The sequence below is a fragment of the Cebus imitator genome, unplaced genomic scaffold, assembly GCF_001604975.1.
Source record: "Cebus imitator isolate Cc_AM_T3 unplaced genomic scaffold, Cebus_imitator-1.0 Scaffold199, whole genome shotgun sequence".
In the NCBI taxonomy this organism is placed as follows: Eukaryota; Metazoa; Chordata; class Mammalia; order Primates; family Cebidae; genus Cebus; species Cebus imitator.
The window spans coordinates 5129488-5148299 of record NW_016107514.1 but is presented as its reverse complement, the minus strand read 5'-3'; the positions used below and the strand labels follow the sequence as shown (position 1 = coordinate 5148299).

The 18812-nt window shown below is 35.9% G+C and overlaps 1 protein-coding gene across 2 annotated transcripts in view; it reads right to left on the bottom strand.

Moving 5' to 3' along the window:
• Positions 1 to 5820: 5820 nt before the first annotated feature.
• The window catches only part of VCAM1 (vascular cell adhesion molecule 1), a 21024-nt gene continuing 8032 nt past the window's right edge, over positions 5821 to 18812 (bottom strand). For both annotated transcript variants that reach the window (XM_017547611.2, XM_037745402.1), the window contains 5 exons: positions 15566 to 15841; positions 13427 to 13747; positions 12275 to 12541; positions 10194 to 10460; positions 5821 to 6866 (listed from right to left, as the gene is read on the bottom strand). In XM_017547611.2, coding sequence (XP_017403100.1) covers positions 6706 to 6866; positions 10194 to 10460; positions 12275 to 12541; positions 13427 to 13747; positions 15566 to 15841 — 1292 coding nt within the window. In that variant the 3' untranslated portion in view covers positions 5821 to 6705. The remainder of the gene's footprint in view (positions 6867 to 10193; positions 10461 to 12274; positions 12542 to 13426; positions 13748 to 15565; positions 15842 to 18812) is intronic.

The window sequence follows — 18812 nt, the reverse complement described above, 5'->3', positions numbered from 1 at the left end:
TAGTCACGGTTTGACTACACAAAATCAGAATAAGAGGTGGCAAGTTTCCCAGTCTCATACATTCAGAAAATGTTCTTGCAGCTGATAACCAATAATACCAAAAGTTTATAGTGAGATTTGAATCCATTTCTAAAAAAAAAAAACAATGAAACCTTTGAGGGAACTGAAAATTTACTGATGTAATAGAATCAAGGATATCTGCTGCAGAGGGAAAGCCCTGGCAGGTATCTTCTATGCTTCATTTTAATGACAGTCAGCCAGAGAAGTTGACAGTAGCATCCAACAGAAATTACACCCACTTCAGAGACCAGGAGATTCAGGGAAGAAAGTTCTCCTCTTCCCCAAAGTTGTTAGCTACCATCCAGGCCTTCCTTTACACATCTCATTTCTGTTAACATCTCTTTAAAGGCTCTCTTTCTTTTCTTTTCTTTTCTTTCTTTTCTTTTCTTTTTTTTTTTTTTTTTTTTTTTTTGAGACAGACTCTGTCACCCAGGCTGAAGTGCAGTGGCATCATCACAGCTTACTATAGCCTCAACTTCCTGGGCTCATGTGATTCTCCCACCTCAGCCCCTTGGGTAGCTGGGAGTACAGGCATAAGCCACCACTTCTTGCTCATTTTTTGGTACTTTCTTGTAGAGATGGGGTTTCCTCATGTTTCCCAGCCTGGTCTTGAACTCCTGGGCTCAAGTGATCTGCCTGCCTTGGCCTCCTAAAATGCTGAGATTACAGGTGTGAGCCACTGCACCCAGCCCAAAGGCCATCCTAACCAAAATCGGCAAGAATAAAGAATCTAACTCTGTTCTTAAGGGGACTTTATAGAACCCTGGGTTATCGACAAGGGATAGGGCTCAGCAAAACTTCAGGTCATGTACAGGCATCTTACTAGAAAATGAAAAGGGTTTACAGCAGCTATTTACTAGAAACCCCACTCTAGGCAGTGATGAGGACAGCTGACTTGGCTTCCCTACAAAGGTGTGATGGTTTCTAGTGAAAGGCAAGTATGGTCTCTCTGAATGCCTTGGCTCAGCTCCCAGAAGGCTTCCTGCTGTTTGCCAGTCTCTCTGTTGCATTCTCTCCTCACGTTATACATTTCAACACAGGTTATAGTGTTTCCTATAAAGTCTTTTCACATCATTCTCCTTTTCATTACCCAGGAAAGATGAAATGTGGGGAGGGAGGTGGGCAAGGTAATTTGCTTCTCCCTTTGCTCCCTTTCCAGTGCATACACTCTGCTCCCCTCATCCTTCTAGGCCCTTGATTTTCAAGAATTTGCTCTATGAAATGTAAATTTTTGTTAAAAATCCCACCACCCAGATCAAGCAACGGAACGAAAACAGAACCCAAAAAGAGCTCTTCTACTCCTTCTAGTCACTGTCAGGGAAGGGGCAACTAATATCCTGACTTTTAACACCACGTATGAGTTTTGCCTTCTTTTGAGCTATATATAAATGAAATGATATAGTATGTTCTCTTTTACTAATGGTTTCTTTTTCTTAATATTCTTTTTGTGAGATTCACCCATTTCATTGTATGTAGTCATAGATCAATAAACTACCTTTGAAGTCTAAAAAAAGTTTATTAACTGTTCTATTTGCATTTTTAATACCAATCTGAAATCTCCCATAGCAATATAGATATTTGTCGTAAAGAGAGGACAGATTGGAATAGTCAAAGACATAAAAGAACAAAGGTTAACAATTCCAGCTCTTATCGTCAAAAAGGTACAAGTTTTAAAATACTAGTTTAATGTGTTTGGGAATATATCCACAGTATACATAATTCTATTTTATGTATCAAATGTATATATAAGATAGCATAGATTCTTTTAAATATTTTATTTTTTACAGCTTTATAGAGGTATAATTGACATATAATAAACAGCACATATTAAACTATACAATTTGATGTGTGACATATGTGAAATCCATGAAACCATCACAATTAGTATTATAAAATATCCATCGCTCAAAAATGTTCTTTGTGCTCCTTTGCACTTTATCCCTCCCTACCTCCAATCCTGCTCCAAAGCAAATACTGATCTGTTGTTTTTTGTTACTCTGCATTAGGTCGTAGGTAAGCTTCATTTGAACCAGTTGAAGTCCAGATATTAAAAAAAAAAAAAGGCCCTTGTCTTCCACTTTCAGAATTTATGTAAGATTGGTAATATTTCCTCTTTAAATGTTTGGTAGAATTCACCAATGAATTCATCTGGGCCTGAAGTTTTCTTTTTTAGACCACACATTTAATTTCTTTAATAGATACAGAGTTATTCACATTGTCTGTTTCATTTCAGTGAGCTTTGGTAATTTGTTTCTTTCCAAAAATCTGTCCATTGTTGTCTAATTTATTGGCATAAACTTGTTTATAATTTTCTTATTTTCCTTCAAATGTCTGTAGGATCTGAAGTGGTATGTCCTCTCTTATTCCCAATATCAGTCTGGCTAGAGGTTTATGAATTTTGCTATTTTTCTCAAAGAACCAGTTTTGGGTTTTATTTAATCACTACTGTTTGCTTGTTTCTTATTTTTAATCTTGTTTTTAAATTTTCCTTTTCCCTGATTACTTTGAGTTTTATTTTATCTCCTTTCTCTAGTTTCCTGTGAGAGCTATACATAATTGATTTGAGACCTTATTTACAATGTAGACATTTAATCCTATGTGTTACCCTCTAAGCATTGCTTTAGTTATATATCACAGATTTTTGGTGGGATGTGTTCCCATTTTCATTTAGATCAAGATGGTTAGTAAAGATCTTTCACTTATTAAAGGCATAATAACGTTTTATGTCACAAACAACTTAATGCCAGTAAATGCAACTAAAATGAAATGGATAAATTTCCTGAAAGACACCAACTACCACAGCTTGCTGAACAAAAATAGAAAGCTGAAATAGTCCACGATCGATTTTAAAAAATTGAATTTATAGCTAAAATCTTTCCCATGAAGAATATTCCTGTCCCAGATAGTTTCACTAGTGAATTCTATTAAATGTTTAAGGAACCAATAATACCCATTTTATAGAAACTCTCCCTAAAAGTGAAATAGGAGGAAATATTTTCCAACTCATTCTATGAGGCTACCATTACTGATACCAAAACTAGACAAAAGATATAACAAGAAAACTGCAGATCAACTTTCTTCATTAACACAGGCCCAACAATTCTTAACAAAATTTTATCAAATTCAATCCAACAATGTATAAAATGAATAATACACCATGACCAAATGAGCTAACCTCAGTAATGAAAAAAAGTTCATTTAATATTTAACAATTAATGCCGTTTTCCATATTAACAGACACAAAAAGAAACGTGATCATCTCGATAGATGTATACAAAGTACTTGACAAAATTCAGTATCTATTTATGATAAAATCTCTCAACAACAAAGAATAGAAGGGAACTTTCAACCTGATATAGCATCTAAGATATTTCACAGTTAACATCATAATTAAAAGACATTTTACATCATAACGTTTACATCATACATGTAAATGACCTAATGCCTTTCTTCCTAAGATTAGGACTAAAGCACGAATATCTGTTTTATCTGCTTTTATTCAACATATTATTGGAAGTTCTATCCAGTGCAATAAATAAAGGTAACAAAGAGTATAAGTTGAAAAGAAAGAAGTAAAACTATCTGTATTCTTAGAAGATATGATTATCTATGCAGAATATCTTAAAGAATCTACAGAAAAACCTACTAGAGCTGAAGTAAGGAGTTTAGCAAGGTTGAAGAATACCCAGTCAGTATACAAAATTGATTGTATATTTATATATTAGGAACAAACAACTGGAAATGGAAATTTAAAAACCAATATGATTTATAATCACATCAAAAAACTGTAATATACTTAAAGATAAATTTCGCTAAGAATGTATAAGACTTGCACGCTGAAAATAAAACATTAGTGAAAAAAACTAAAGAATACCTAAAAAGATGAAGTTATACATACATGTGTTGGAAGACTCAATATTATTAAGATGATAATTTCCCAAGTTATTGTATAGATTCAATGAACCCTAATCAAAATACTTGCAGAATTTTTTACAGAAATTGACAAGCAGATTCTAAAATTCATATGGAAAGGCAAAGGATCTAATCTAGCCAAAACTTTTTGAAGAAGTTTAAAATTGGAGATCTCACACTGATTTCAAGGCTTATAATAAAGCTACGGTAATCATTAGAGTGTCATATTGTGTATGAAGAGATATATCAATCTATGGAACACAAAAGAAAGTTCAGAAATAGCCTGACACAAATATGGCCAGTTGATTCTTTGCAAAAATATCAAGGTAATTCGATGAGAGAAAAAGTCCATTCAACAAATTGTGCTATAATGGTTGAATACGCATATGCAAAAATGAGCTTTCACCATGGCCTCATATCATACACAAAATTAATTTGAATTGGGTCATAGACATAAATTTAAAACCAAAAGTACGATGCTTCTAGAAAAAAATGAATGAGAACATCTTTGTTGCCTTGGGATATGCAAAGCCACTGTTAAGAGAAATGAAAATGCAAGCCACTGCAATTATTGAAAGAAAACATTTGCTAAATGTGCATTTGATAAATAATTTCTATCTTTATGTATCTTTATATATATGGATCAGAAGACTCAATGCTTTAAAAATACCAGTTCTATTCAAAGTGATCTATATATTCAACATAATTTTAGTTAAAAATCCTAATTTTTTGTTCCATATCTTAACAAAATGACTTTAAAATTTGTGTGGAAGTACAAAAACTAGAATAATCAAGACACATTTGTAAAAAAGAATATATATGAATTTATGAATATAAATATATATTTTTTTCATATATGTATAATGAGTTTTTCAATAAATGATATACGGACAATTGTTTCATCATCTAAAAAAGATGAAATTGTATGCCCACATTGCATTGTATAAAAAAAAATCCATTCCAACTATACAGCTATAAAAAAGAATCAGATCATCTTTGCAGAGACATGGATGAAGCTGGAGGCCATTATCCTTGGCAAACTAACACAGGAACAGAAAACCAAATACCACATGTTGTCACTCATAAGTGGAAGCTAAATGATGAGAACACATGTACACATGGAGGGGAATTCACACACTGGAGCCTTTAGGAGGGTGGAGGGTGGGAGGAGGGAGAGGATCAAGAAAATCAACTAGTGGGCACTAGGCTTCATACTTGGGTGATGAAATAATCTGTATAACAAATCCCATGATACAAGTTTACCCATGTAACAAACCTGCACTCGTAACCCTTAACTTAAAAGTTTAAAAAATTCCATTCCAAGTGGAGAAAAATGAATGACCTATATCTACACAACAACATGAATGTATTGTTAGAAAACACAACTTTGAGTGAAAGAATAAAGTTACCAGGCAAATATATAATTGGATTGTATTTATACAAAATGCAAAATCTGGCAAAACCAAGTAATGTACTACTTAGGAGTACATAGACGGGTATAAAACATCCAGAGGAAGCATGGAAATGATCAGTGTATAATTGAGAATATTTATGGGTTACTGCTCAGTGAAGGAAGAGCATTGCCATCAGTATGTGTCATATAAAAGGCCCTGAAGAATAGTTATGGTATCTCTTGCTCTTATTGTTCTGTACATAGGTATTCATTTGCTACCCATTAGCATGTGCATGTTCATCTGCATTTAATCTCTGTGTATTTTTTTAAATTAAAAATTACAGATTTCAAGGACCTAAAACCAGATATTTCTATTCAATATCTTAGTATGGCACAAAGAAATCTAACTTTTTTATCAAGTTCCTACAGTAATTTTAATAAAAGTAACCTGAGGGTCACATTTTGAGCATCTGTATTATTTCCAAAGTTTGAATATTTTAGTCTTATAACTTGGCATTTCAGAAAGAGCTGCAATGTGACTAAAGGAGGCAGTTTATAATAAATAAACATACAACCATTCTAATTCCAGAAATTATCACTTTACTATACAAAGAATCTAAACATTTACAAAAGAAAATCAGAAGAAGTTGCATTTTTAGACCACATTGAGAAAGTTGCACAAGAGACTGAAGAACGAACATTGTAAAACATCTCCGTACCTTGCCAGTACCATACAGAGAAACCCAATCAACCATTATACCACAGGTTGAGGTATTTAGTACCTGAAAGTCAACCCAGTGCTCTTCTTACTTATTATTTGTCTATAAAAAATATAAAACCCGGCATCTTTACAAAACCTGAAATTATTGTCAATGAACTTTATAGGAATAAAATTTTTTTAAAGGAAATAAAATAGAAGAAAGATAACAAAGGTCAGCTGTCAGTCAATATTAATGTGAAATTTTCCTAAAATGCATTAAATTATAATAGTCCAAGCAACACTAGCTATTTTAACTGTCTAAATATAGAATGTTTCTATTTTAAGCAATCTTGCTATGGCATAATTTTATTTCACATATGTACAAATTATGTTATTGTATATACAGATCAAGGAACTCTTCCAGCTCTCTCATCTTGATGGCAGTTACTACTTTTCAGGCAGCAAGTTTTTCTTTGACTTTTTGCTCACAGCCAGGGGCACAGGTGGGCATTTCTTTCCAAGTATAATACATTCAGGGAAGTCTGACTTCTCAGCTCATTGCTTTTCTCATGGAATGATGAGTAGTATCAAGGATGTGCACAGATAAATGATGTCTCCCACTGAACATATCAAACATTAGCTACACTTTTGATTTCTGTGCTTCTACAAGACTATATGACCCTTTCATGTTGGCTCTTCTTGCAAAGTAAATTATCATTCCAATGACAGGTATTATTAAGGAGGATGCACAATAGAGCATGAGAAGCTCAGGAGAAAAATAGTCTTTGTTGTCTTCTTTTCCTGGAAAATAACAAAATAGATGCAATTAATTTCTAGTATAAAAAGATAGCATTTAATAATAACAGTTACATGTTTATTATAACAATACAACTGTTTCTCCAAAGAGAAGGGAATCAAAGCAGTGACAAGGACCATCAGGACTCAGGATGCATATTTCTCTGAATTATCCAATTAACCAGCTGGTGGTTGCTATGGCCATGATGGATCTCAAGATGATAGTTGTTGGCTTCCACAAACTTGGATTCAAATAGATTCAGTTCAGTTGTAAAATGGAAGGGAAGGCACAAAAGCTTTTAGCACTCTTTTAACAAGAACAGTTATTGGAGAGAGGCACTTGCTTTGGGAAATAAAAGTACCTACTAAAGAACTGAGACTCTGATGACCATAAATCGAAATGACTAACGAGTTCTCTAAGAAAACCCTTATAACATTCAGGGTGTGACTATTATAGCTAAATTCCACAAATAAGATAGTAAGAGAAAAACAAAATCTTGCCAATGGCCTTTTCAGAGATATAGAAAAGTTTCTATGTTTTGTTTGTCAGAAATAGGGCATATTAATGTTTTTCCTCTTCGGCATTTATATCAGCTTTTGGTAAACTGGAGTTCTTTGGACAGTATTATGTTACAGTTTAAATATTTCTTACTCAAAGGCATTCTCTGATATACATCTCCCTCATTCTAAATTACAAACCTCAACATAGTCTCAAAACACACTAATTTTCCCTTCAGACCCCTCATCACAGCTTTTAATTAAACATTTATCCATATAATTATCTATTAAGTTTAGTTTCCTCCCCTAGGCTGTAAATTACGTCAAGACATGTATATCTATTTTCTTTTTGGTCCATCACTCAACAGCCAGCACCTGACTCACTGCTTGGCCTAGCTGGTCCCCCAAAAATATTTTTTAAACGCTAATAACATTTTTTCCTCTCTACGTTTTGCCATTTTGCCATTTAGTTGTAAATGGAGTACAGTAGGTAACAGTATACAAAAACTTTAAAATTAGTATCCTTTCTAATCTGCTAAAAAACTCATCTGACAGCTGCTATACCATTTAACATCTTAACTTTATAAGAACATCTGAAGAAGATAGTGTGTCATTTACTGAAGACTGATTTCTGTTTATACTCTGTTTGCACAGCAGCCTGGGACCACTCAAGTATTAAGTTTCACCAAATGGCATACACGTTGTCTGAGTCCTGGCAGAAACTAGAAATCTGACTTTGCTGATTACTACATTCATTCCAGAGCTTTCTAATCACTGGAGGTCAACCAAGTAAAAAGAATCACTAGCATCGAATGATGTGAAGTCATTTTTTCAAATTATTGAAGAAAAACAGTTCACCCTAAGCATAATGATAATTGCCTCGCTTTTTGACTTTCCTTTACTAGAACTGAGCTAGTCAAAGTATAAGGGTAATATTTTAACAGGATGTCCATCAACGTGTTTATGGTTAGGCATCAATATTGATGACATGCTGAGAAATAGCATTTCTATTTCTATTGCTCTCTTTTCGATGTAATATACATCATCTTATGCCTTTAGGTCTTCCCCGCAGGCATCTGCAGAAAAACACAAACTTGCTGCCAAGGAAGTTGCCAGGGTAACCTTCAAATGCAATTTTCTATTAATTGTATAAACACTGAATATCTTTGAAAACTCCTGGTGATTTCTATTAATGGACTACATTCAAGCCAAGACAAAATGAAACAAATAAAAAATTCAGCTAAATACAAAACAAGAGTACTTCAAAATACCCAGAAAAATGTCCATTTTTTGGTCTTCATTAAAATTTAGCTATTTTAAACTATATTCAGTTTGGGGGCATGAGTTTCTAGCTGAGTGGCTCGTATTCGTTGATTGTTCATTTAAATAATGAGTAAAAAGCAGCAACTATGTAAGTGGCTAATAAAGCAATTAGAAAATAAAGCAATGTGTGTGAGACAGAGTTAAAGAATAGAGAAGCACGTTTGATGTGTCTTTAAACGATAACAGAATTAGAGAAATATTATCAGACCAATTTCCTGGGCTATGCTTAACTAAACGTGGCCTAGAGGCATTAAGGATTAAAGAAAATAGGGATGAATAAATTTCAGCCTACTCATAACTGAGATTGCAATCTGTCTAGAATAATCTCCAACCTCACTGGAAGCACTGATTACATATACCTCGGTATCATTTTGAATGACATGATACAAAATAAATGTTCCCTTCTTTGAACACATAGTAACTTCATGGCTAGATCAACTCATTTCAGGATAATCACTGTAGGTGGATGACTAAAAATTTTACATATAATCGAGATGTTTTCCCCTTCTTTAACATTTCTAGATGGGTGTAGAGATATTGTCATGTTTCAAGGAGGTACTGGGAATGTGGAAAACATATATACGGTAAGGCTTGCCATTTTGAGAAATTTGGTCAGAGGAACACAAATTTTACCTGTTTCTGACCTAGATTCAAATTTTCTCTGCATTGACAAGTGGTTGCTAACTCCGATAGCCAAGCGCCAAACCTCTTAAGACTTGGCATTTGTATGCAGTCCTGTTTGCACTCCACGGCCAAATATGGCTTCCATTACACAATAGCAGCTAATTGGTGAGCAAGGGCTGTGAGAATGATCAGCCAACGCTGACGTATTCTGCTTACACCAATAAGATCAGTAGATCCTACCTACTGTGCATTCACAAGAGGGCTTGGGAGATTAAGGGGCCCCTAAAGTTTCTCCAATGAGGATATTGCTCCTCTCTTTCTCTGTCCATCAGAATAGTGTAGGATGGCAAGGGGCTTGGAGTTTTAATGGGGCTTTTCTATAGTCTAGAGATTTTTTTATGTTGTTCAGGATCAAGTTTACTATTCCCAATTATTATCCTGGAAAGAGTCAGTCCAGAAAATTGCAGTTACACCATGTTCAGCAAATAGTGTTTCCTTCTGATAGGAAGGAAGAGAGTCTGGATAGAACCCTTCTTTTTCAGTGTGCCAATCCTACTTCTTCAGTTTCCTTATAACCCCCAGGGAAAAGCTTTGAATATCTGGTTAAACATTTAACAACTGCAAGACCTCAGAGACAAATGATGAATTGTAAACTGAAAAAAGCAAACAAGAATTCCTCACTCACCGATGATTAATGTCAACTTCCTGGCTAAACTTTATAGGATAAAGCAGCTGTGCTTGATTATTTCAAGAACCACTAAGAAATAAACCACAGCTCCATTTTGCCCACTCATTCATAAAATACTGGAAACTCTTAGTAATCCATGGAACCTCTGAACTATTACCAAGAAAACAAAAACAAAAAACAAAAACACCAAACAAACTCACCTTGAACATCAAGTGTTAAACTTCTTAATTGTGAGCCAACTTTGTTTTTAGATTCACATTCGTACACTCCCGCATCCTCCAACTGGGCCTTTCGGATGGTATAAGCACCATCTATAGATTTTAGTACTTTGTCTCCTGTCTCTGCTTTTTTCTTCAGGATTATCCATGTTTCTGGAACATTTCCACATGTACAAGAGATGATAACAGTGTCTCCTTCTTTGACACTCTCAGAAGGAAAAGCTATAAGTTTTATGTCTTTCGGAGTACCTGTAAAGAGAATTTAAAAGGCATCTCGGATTGAGTGAAGCATAAGCCAATTCCATGTTAATTTAATAACATCAACAACAGCTACCACGGAGCTAATCATGCTTAGAGTTTGCACTAAATGTTCAGAAGGGCAAATAAAGAAGTCAAGCATTGCTGGATTGCTGGAAATGATCATACTCCTTTCATGTTCCTTAATATAAGTATTTACCCAGCCTAGCACAAAGAGTAGGTGTCTGATATGGTTTGGCTCTGTGTCCCTATCCAGATCTCAACTTGAATTGTAATCCACAGGTGTGGAGGGAGGAACCTGGCAGGAGGTGATTGAATCATGGGGGCTGTTTTCCCCATGCCGTTCTTGTGATGGTGAATGAGTTTTCATGAGAACTTTTGGTTTTAAAGGGTGACAATTCTTCACTCTCTCTTGCCTGCCACCATGTTAAGACATGCCTTGCTTCCCTTTCACCTCTGCCATGATTGCACATTTTGTGAGGTCTTCCTAGCTATGTGGAACTGTGAGTCAATTAAACCTCTTTTATTTATGAATTACCCAATCTCAAGTAACATCTTGATAGCAGTGTGAAAACAGATGAATACAGTGTTTAATAAAGAGCTATAGCATTCAAATGTTAAACAGAAAACTAATTTTTCTTAATACTGTTTTGCAAAAATTTCATTGAAGTACAAAGGCGTTTACAGGTTTCTGAGTTTTGAGTTTGATCCTTCAATCAAGAAGTTAAGCTGTACAGATGTGGCATTTTCACTAACTTTAACAACACTACCAGCATTTATTAAGTTCCAGGCACTGGGCTAAGTACTTGACATATAACATCTCTATTAATGCAACAACCTGTGGAGGGAGGTACCATATCACCAATTTTTAATCCTTATTAAGGTCTTCTATTTTATAAGTTGATTTGAAATTCTTTCCCCATCCAAGGTCATGAAAACCATCTAAAAGGTGCTTTTTGTTTGTTTGTCTGTTTTTTTTTTAAGGTTGTGCATTGCCTTTCCAAGATTCTTCTTCTAAAATACAAATCAAATCTTATTGAATTGAGATAATAAGAAAGTCACTAATACTTTAGTGGGAATAATACCAAGGAGTAAGAGAGGAAATGACAGCCCTGGCAAAGAAAAGAATCCTGATACCCAAAAGGGAAGGGATGCAGGAAATCCAAATTGATCACTTGATGATTTTGCTCATAACTGCAGATGGCTTAAACCTGCAAACTAGAAATTGTCTTGTTCTCAATCTTGGGTCTGCATCCTGAAGAGAAGGGGTCTAGATCTGTTAACTTAATATACTTTAGTGGTTCCATGCTGTCAGGCTGATGAACCAGAGGGCAGAGTCACTGCTACTCATAATCTCAGAATTTGCAAAAGGTTTAAGTGCCAGCTTAGGCTTCTAAGCAAATTCTACTGACCTTCTTGTGAGATTGCCACTCAGAGTTCAATTTAGCTAGATATGGTGACTTTAATCCTACATAATTCCAAATCCAGATGTTCCTCTTTCTATTTTTATTTCAACACCATACCCATTGCCTCCTAAGTGTAAGAGGAACTTCTTACACAGGCCCTGAAGTCTCGCATTTCACTTGAGTTTAAAAGAATCCCAGGATAAGAAACTTATAACAATTCAAGAGAAAGGACAATTTCAGGAGATTTCTCCACACTTTGGAAACATCATAAACTCTTCAAAGCCCTCAACACACTTTTGTAGTAAAAAATTTTTTTTCAAAGAAGCCTTTACTCATAATCAGTAACATCACCAAAAAAACTTACTAGCAAGGATAACTCATTACACACACTCTACTCACCTTGGATAATTAATTCTACTTCTTCTCTGCTTCTTCCAGCTTGGTTAATTCCTTCACACACATAAACCCCAGAATCTTCTGTTTTTGTAGAAATTAAGGTGAGAGTTGCATTCTCAGAAAGAGACTGTAGCTCCCCGTTAGGTAGCTGCCGGCTCCACAGGATTTTTGGGGAAGGGAGCCCGTGGCTCGAGCACGTCATGTTCACAGAACTGCCTTCCTCTAGGATGGAGGAAGGCCTGACCGAGATAGCTGTGTTTCTGGGGGCAACTGAAAAGGCAGAGAGACTTGTTAGCTTGACCCCTTATTCCCTGAGTTCCCAAGAGTTTTAATAATGTTGCAAAATTGGGCTATGGGTTCAGCAGACTCAAACAGTTTATAAACCTTGATATTTACCACAAGAGGTTTTGATCCTCATTTACTTTAGCTGACACCAAATGACAGAGTAGAACATGGACATGTCATGGTGTTTTCTAATGGAAATAAGTTCAGTAGGCACTCCCTCGCAACCAAAGAATGGTGATGGTCAATATAGTGTGTACTGTCATTTATGGTCGAGTCAACATGACTATGAATTTCCTGTGAAAAACTGTGATCTATTTTTCCACGCTTTAATCTCTAGGCTGGGCTCATGACTCACTTTGACTAATAGAATGTGGAAGAAGAAGTAACACTGTAGAACTTCCAAACCCAGTCCTTGAAGAGGCTGCTTTCATTTATACCTTCTTGAAACACTGAGCTCTGGTGAGTAAATCTAGGCTACTGTGAGGGTGACATCACGTAAAGAAAGAGAGGCCAAGTCATCCCACCCAGATATGACTCCAGACATGTGAGAGAAGTCATCTGAAACCAGTCAGCCTTGCTAACCTTACTGAAAATGCATGAGTGAGCTAGCTAATACTGTATTGAGCAGAATAACTGCCTAGCTGGCCCCCTCCCAAATTGCCAACTCAAAGAATCATAAGCCAGTAAATAGATACCATTTTAAGTTTAGGGAGGGTGATTTGTTACAATCATAATTATTTTGCAATTTCTTTTCAGTTATGGTTTTTTTCTTCACAGAGGTTTTAACAATTAACATTATGCTACCTATTGCCTGGAAAACATGATAAAGAGACAGATATTAAACTGTAGATATCACATATATAAACTTACCATTGACATAAAGTGTCTGTGTAGTCTGCCTTTGTTTGGGTTCGAATTCCATTTCTTTGACATGTAACTTAGCTTGACAAACAAGAACTTTTCCATTATCTTCAATGGTGGGGACGAAGGTCATTTCCAAACTTTTTGTCTCTAGGGATTTCATATCCATATCCTCCAAAAACTCCTTATTCTTCAGAATAGTTTCCCCCTTAAGTAATTCAATCTCCAACCGGTCAATGGGGTACACACCAGGAATCTTGCAGCTTACAGTGACAGGGCTCCCACTCACGAGGAGACCACTCATCTCAATTTCTGGATCTCTAGGGAATGCTGCAAATCACAAGCAAAAATGATTTTTATACACGACATTCAAGGAAAAATTGAACTAACCTTTATTAAATGTAAAGTCCTCAAAACAGCCACTTTAATTCACTTGGGATAGAATGACTGTCAATATATAAGTCATCACAGTATTTATAAATGGCATATTTATGATACTATATATGAATAATGTTGGAAGCAAAAACTACTTAGTACATCCAGTCATTGAGTAATAAATTTTCACTTCTTATTTTTCTTCTTAATATGCAATCTTGCTGTGTGCCATGGCTTGATCTTTTCTAAGTACACATCAGCTTCTACCATCTTATTTAGTCAGTATGTATTTTAAATGTTTTAAATATTTGCCATGTTACGCTGAACACTTAATATAAACTAGTCCTTTAACATTCATTATTTCAGTCTTCAAAACAGCTATGCAAAATCGGTATTACTTAACTTACTTTACAGCAAGGAATACCGAAACATACAGAGGCTAAGAGACTTTCATCATGCATTATACCTAGTAAGTCACTGAGATGGGCTGAGAATCCGTATTTCTCTGACTTCAGAGCCCAGCGTTGATTTTACAGAGCTGTGTGGTCTCTCAGTATCAAATAAGGCAAACAGGGAAGCTCTCAATTTAGTTTAAATTTTAATGACCAACTTTAGACAGCAAGTTTTAAATATTTCTGATAATACTTATAATCAAGAAAAAAACTGCAGTAACCATATTCTTTATAATATGGTACCAATCAATAAAAATGAGACTAAAATAGCTATCAAGAGGAAGAATAATGCTTAAACTTTTTTTTTTTCCTTAAGCAAAATGTTGTTAAAGCAATACGTGCTCATGTATTTCTATGTCGCAATAAGACTCCACGGCTGGTTCTCATTTCTGCTGGGAATGTGCCTATCTCAGCAGATCATGGACTCTGGGTAATACGATAACGCAAATAAAATTTATCCTTCTTTTGAGAGACCCCAATCCCTTTACAGGTATACTCTAACTCATTCTGAACAAAATCCTGAAGGGTAACACAAGTTTGGGCAGGGTTTCTGGTAGAAAATCTCTTTAATATGTTCTCTTGACTTCTACTGAATAAAATAAGGCAGAGTGACCCTCTCAAAAAAATAACTTTATGGTCACTTTGCATATTTTGTTCCTCATTCAATATAGACTGAGGAACTCCATCAACGTCAAGTCCTGAAAATTGAGGTTGCAAAGAATGTTTATTAAGACAACAAGAAGAGTAGGAGAAAGTGTAGTATATGTATGTGGTATAAATCAACATAAGATCTAGTGCTGCTTCCTGATTCTGCTTTTCAGCTGATCCATTGCCATTGACCATCCCCATCTCCAATCTAACTTCTTATCTTGAATTTGGCTTTCTTCTGCTTCCTATTTCCTTATTTTTTTTTCCCACCCTGCAGACAGCTCTTCAAATATGCCCTTAAAACAGTGCCTTAAAACAGTTTAAAACTACTCATTCCCAATCAGAGTAGCTGAACAGCAGTCACCTCTACCCAGTCATCTGAATGGGCACTGACCCCACTGCACTTGCCTCCAGCATGGAGTGTGTCCAAGTGCACACTGAGAGAGTACTGACAAGGCACAAACCAAGGATTGTGGGTGCTGTGTACATATGTGATATATACTTAAGATTTAGGTGAATTATGTTGCATCAAACCATTCTGAATCACATTTGGGAACAATTCACAATGCTAAATTCCTTTTCTAAGCATGGATCTCATTGCACATCAGAGACTTGCATTCTTTTTCTTCCAATGAAACTGAAAAAAAAGTAAACGATTCTGAAAAACACTTACAGTAGAGCTCCACCTGGACTCCCTTTTCCACTTTCTTACGTCCACAAGTCACTGTGCACAGGTAAGAGTGCTCGTTCTCAAAACTCACAGGGCTCAGCGTCAGTGTGGAATTGGTCCCCTCACTCTTCACCTTCCCACTCAGAGGACTGTCTATCTGGGTTCTCCAGGAGAAAGATGGTGACTCACAGCCCATGACACCACATGTCAACACGACTGAGTCTCCAATCCGAGCAGCAATCCGGGGTCCAGGGGAGACCTCAACAGTAAATGGTTTCTCTGGAACAGAGGTGGAAAACAAGATGAAAAGAATGTAAGACTTTTTTCTTCTTTTATCACATTCTCACATATGATCTTTATTTTTCCTGATCTTCTTTCAGCTAACATCTATGCCAAGAAGAAATTGCTCTTTTCCACCCTAGGACCATCACAAATGAGATCACATTCTTTAAGAATAAAACCATAATAGTTTGTTGATTCATTCATTTAACAAAATGAATAGATACAATTTTGTCAAGAGAGGTTGGTATGTTTTCATAGCAATAATCAAGTCTCTGCTCAAATGTAGTTTATCAAATCACTGTAAGAGTGAACAATCACTCAAATAATTTAAGTGATTCTTGTGTGTCAAGCACTATGTAAATTACTATATATATATCGTATACATATATAGTGTATCTATACTATATAGTGTATATATACACTATGTGTGTTTGTGTGTGTATATATATATATATATAGTGTGTGTGTGTGTATGTAAATATATATATATATATATCTCATTTAATCCCCACAACAATTTCATACACTGGTACTATACTTTTTCTTTGTCTTCTCTTTCTCTTTGTGCTTCTACTCTTTCTCTTCCTCCTTTTCCCCCTCCTTTTTCTTCTTGAGGAAATTTAGGCTCAGAAATGCTGAATAACTTTGCCCAGTTTGCAAGTAAGTGGCAAAAGTAGGACTTGATGCCAGGTGGGTCTAATTCAAGATCTCAGTTTTTCAGTTGCTACAACTAAATCAAGTCATCCTCATATGGTGACAAAATGATCTAAAAGAGGTACTGGAAAAAGCTACAAACTGTCTGCTAATTAAATATAATACCCATAATGGGCAAGTATTTAGAGCTTCTGTTCCAATAATACTGTTATGCCATTGAAAGTCACATAGATTCACCCTGAAATCAAAGTCAAAATCTAAGTATTAAAGAGATACATAAGTCACCTCCAAAATTTGCCTGATGCAATATCAAAATACTTTACAATTAATTCAGGGTCTGAAAGCTGAGATGTGAGGGCAAACTCCTAAGACTCAAATATCCAGAAATGCTCTTTGGCCATCAGTGCTATCCTGCTGGGCACAAGGGCTTCTTTTGGATGACTGCTATTTAGGGAGAAAGGGAACACCACATTATGGCTCTGTTCCCCTGAAGAAACTGGGAGTGTTTGGGCAACTCTGAAAGCAACAGATGAAACCCGCCCCGCCAACCCATAAAAATCACTGAAATCTTCCTAGTAAGTTACAAGCTTGAAATAAAAGAAAGAATCTCAAAATATGAATAATCCAAACATATTACATCTTACATGTCTCTCATCTGTGCCATAAGTTATTTTTCTCAATAGCTTTGTCTAATTGTGACATCTTAGCATTTTGTAAAATAGATTCTCCTCAAATTACCTCAATAAACTGATACGCTATTAGATTTTGAAAGAGAACTCATTCACAAAAACAACCAGAGCTTCCACATTTCTTATATGCTAGCGTGAGAATGAGGAACTTTAAAAACAGATCCACTTCCTGTCTGTGAACATTTCTCAGGTTATTCTTTACAGTGGCCACATGTATTGCCATGTGAACTTGGAATCATTGGAGGAGTAACTCTTTTAGGTAGCTGAAAGCCTTTTTAAAAGTACCTTCAGTACTTTAGCTCAGTAGTATCCCATGTGATGAAAAGTACAAAACAACTCTCCCCAAACCCAAAATACATACCCTTTGTACCTTGAAATAGGATACAGTTTATTATGGGGTGGCACTAATCCAGGATGAATGATTGGCTTTATACAGTTTTATTAGTATAGCATCTTTCCTGGTCATTTGAGAATGCTCATCTAACATCCAACTGAGGTAGTCTACTTATGGTGAGTTTGATTTTTATTTTAATTGTTCAAGTTTTAATACAATGTTTTCACATTTAAAAAATTTGAGCTGGGTATGGTGGCTATAATCCCAGCTACTCAGACAGCTAGGGGGGAGGATCACCTGAGCCCAGGAGTTTGAGTCCAGCCTGGGTGACACAGCAAGACCTCATCTCCCAAAACAAACAAAAGACTATGCTTCCCATGTTTATAATCTACTCATTAATTCAACAAGCATTTGCTGAACATTTATTATATATTAGGTAATGTGCTAAGAATCCAAACATTCACACACACACACATACACAGAATTGCTGACTTTAAGGAGTTTACAGATTTTTTTTAAGTTAAATAGAAATAAGAGGTTTTGTTATGTTGCCCAGGCTGGTCTTAAACTCTTGGCCTCAAGCAATCCTTCCACCGAAGCCTCCCAGAGTGCTAGATTATAGGCGTGAACCATTGTGCCCACAGTAGGATTTTACAGTTTAGTGGAAAGATATATTTAAAAACACATACTATTTTGTCTCTTGCTAAAGAATATTTGAATTATCTATTTATATGCCTGTCCTTCCTTCCTAGTTCGTATGCTCCCCTAGGGAAGTTGTCGTATCTTTCTTATGTCTGTACCCCCAGTACCAAGTGCAAATCTTGGATTCTTGGATAAGGGCTCTTATAATATGCATTGAACTAAACAGAAGTGCATACATGACTATAAAGACAGTTGAGTGTACACAAAGGAAAGAATAAGTCGTTTGGTCTGACACAATCTGGAACTGGGAGGCTGACATGAGCTTTGTCTTCGAGAATGGCTAAGACTTTGCCAGATGAAGGAAGGAGAAAGGCCATTCCAGGCAGAAGGAACAGCATAAGCAGAGGCACTCAGTTATCAACAAAGCTGCAGAGGGAGTCTCTGATCAGACCATAAAGAGTTCTCTTGGGAGGCCGAGGCGGGTGGATCACGAGGTCAAGAGATCGAGACCATCCTGGTCAACATGGTGAAACCCCGTCTCTACTAAAAATACAAAAAATTAGCTGGGCATGGTGACACGTGCCTGTAATCCCAGCTACTCAGGAGGCTGAGGCAGGAGAATTGCCTGAACCCAGGAGGCGGAGGTTGC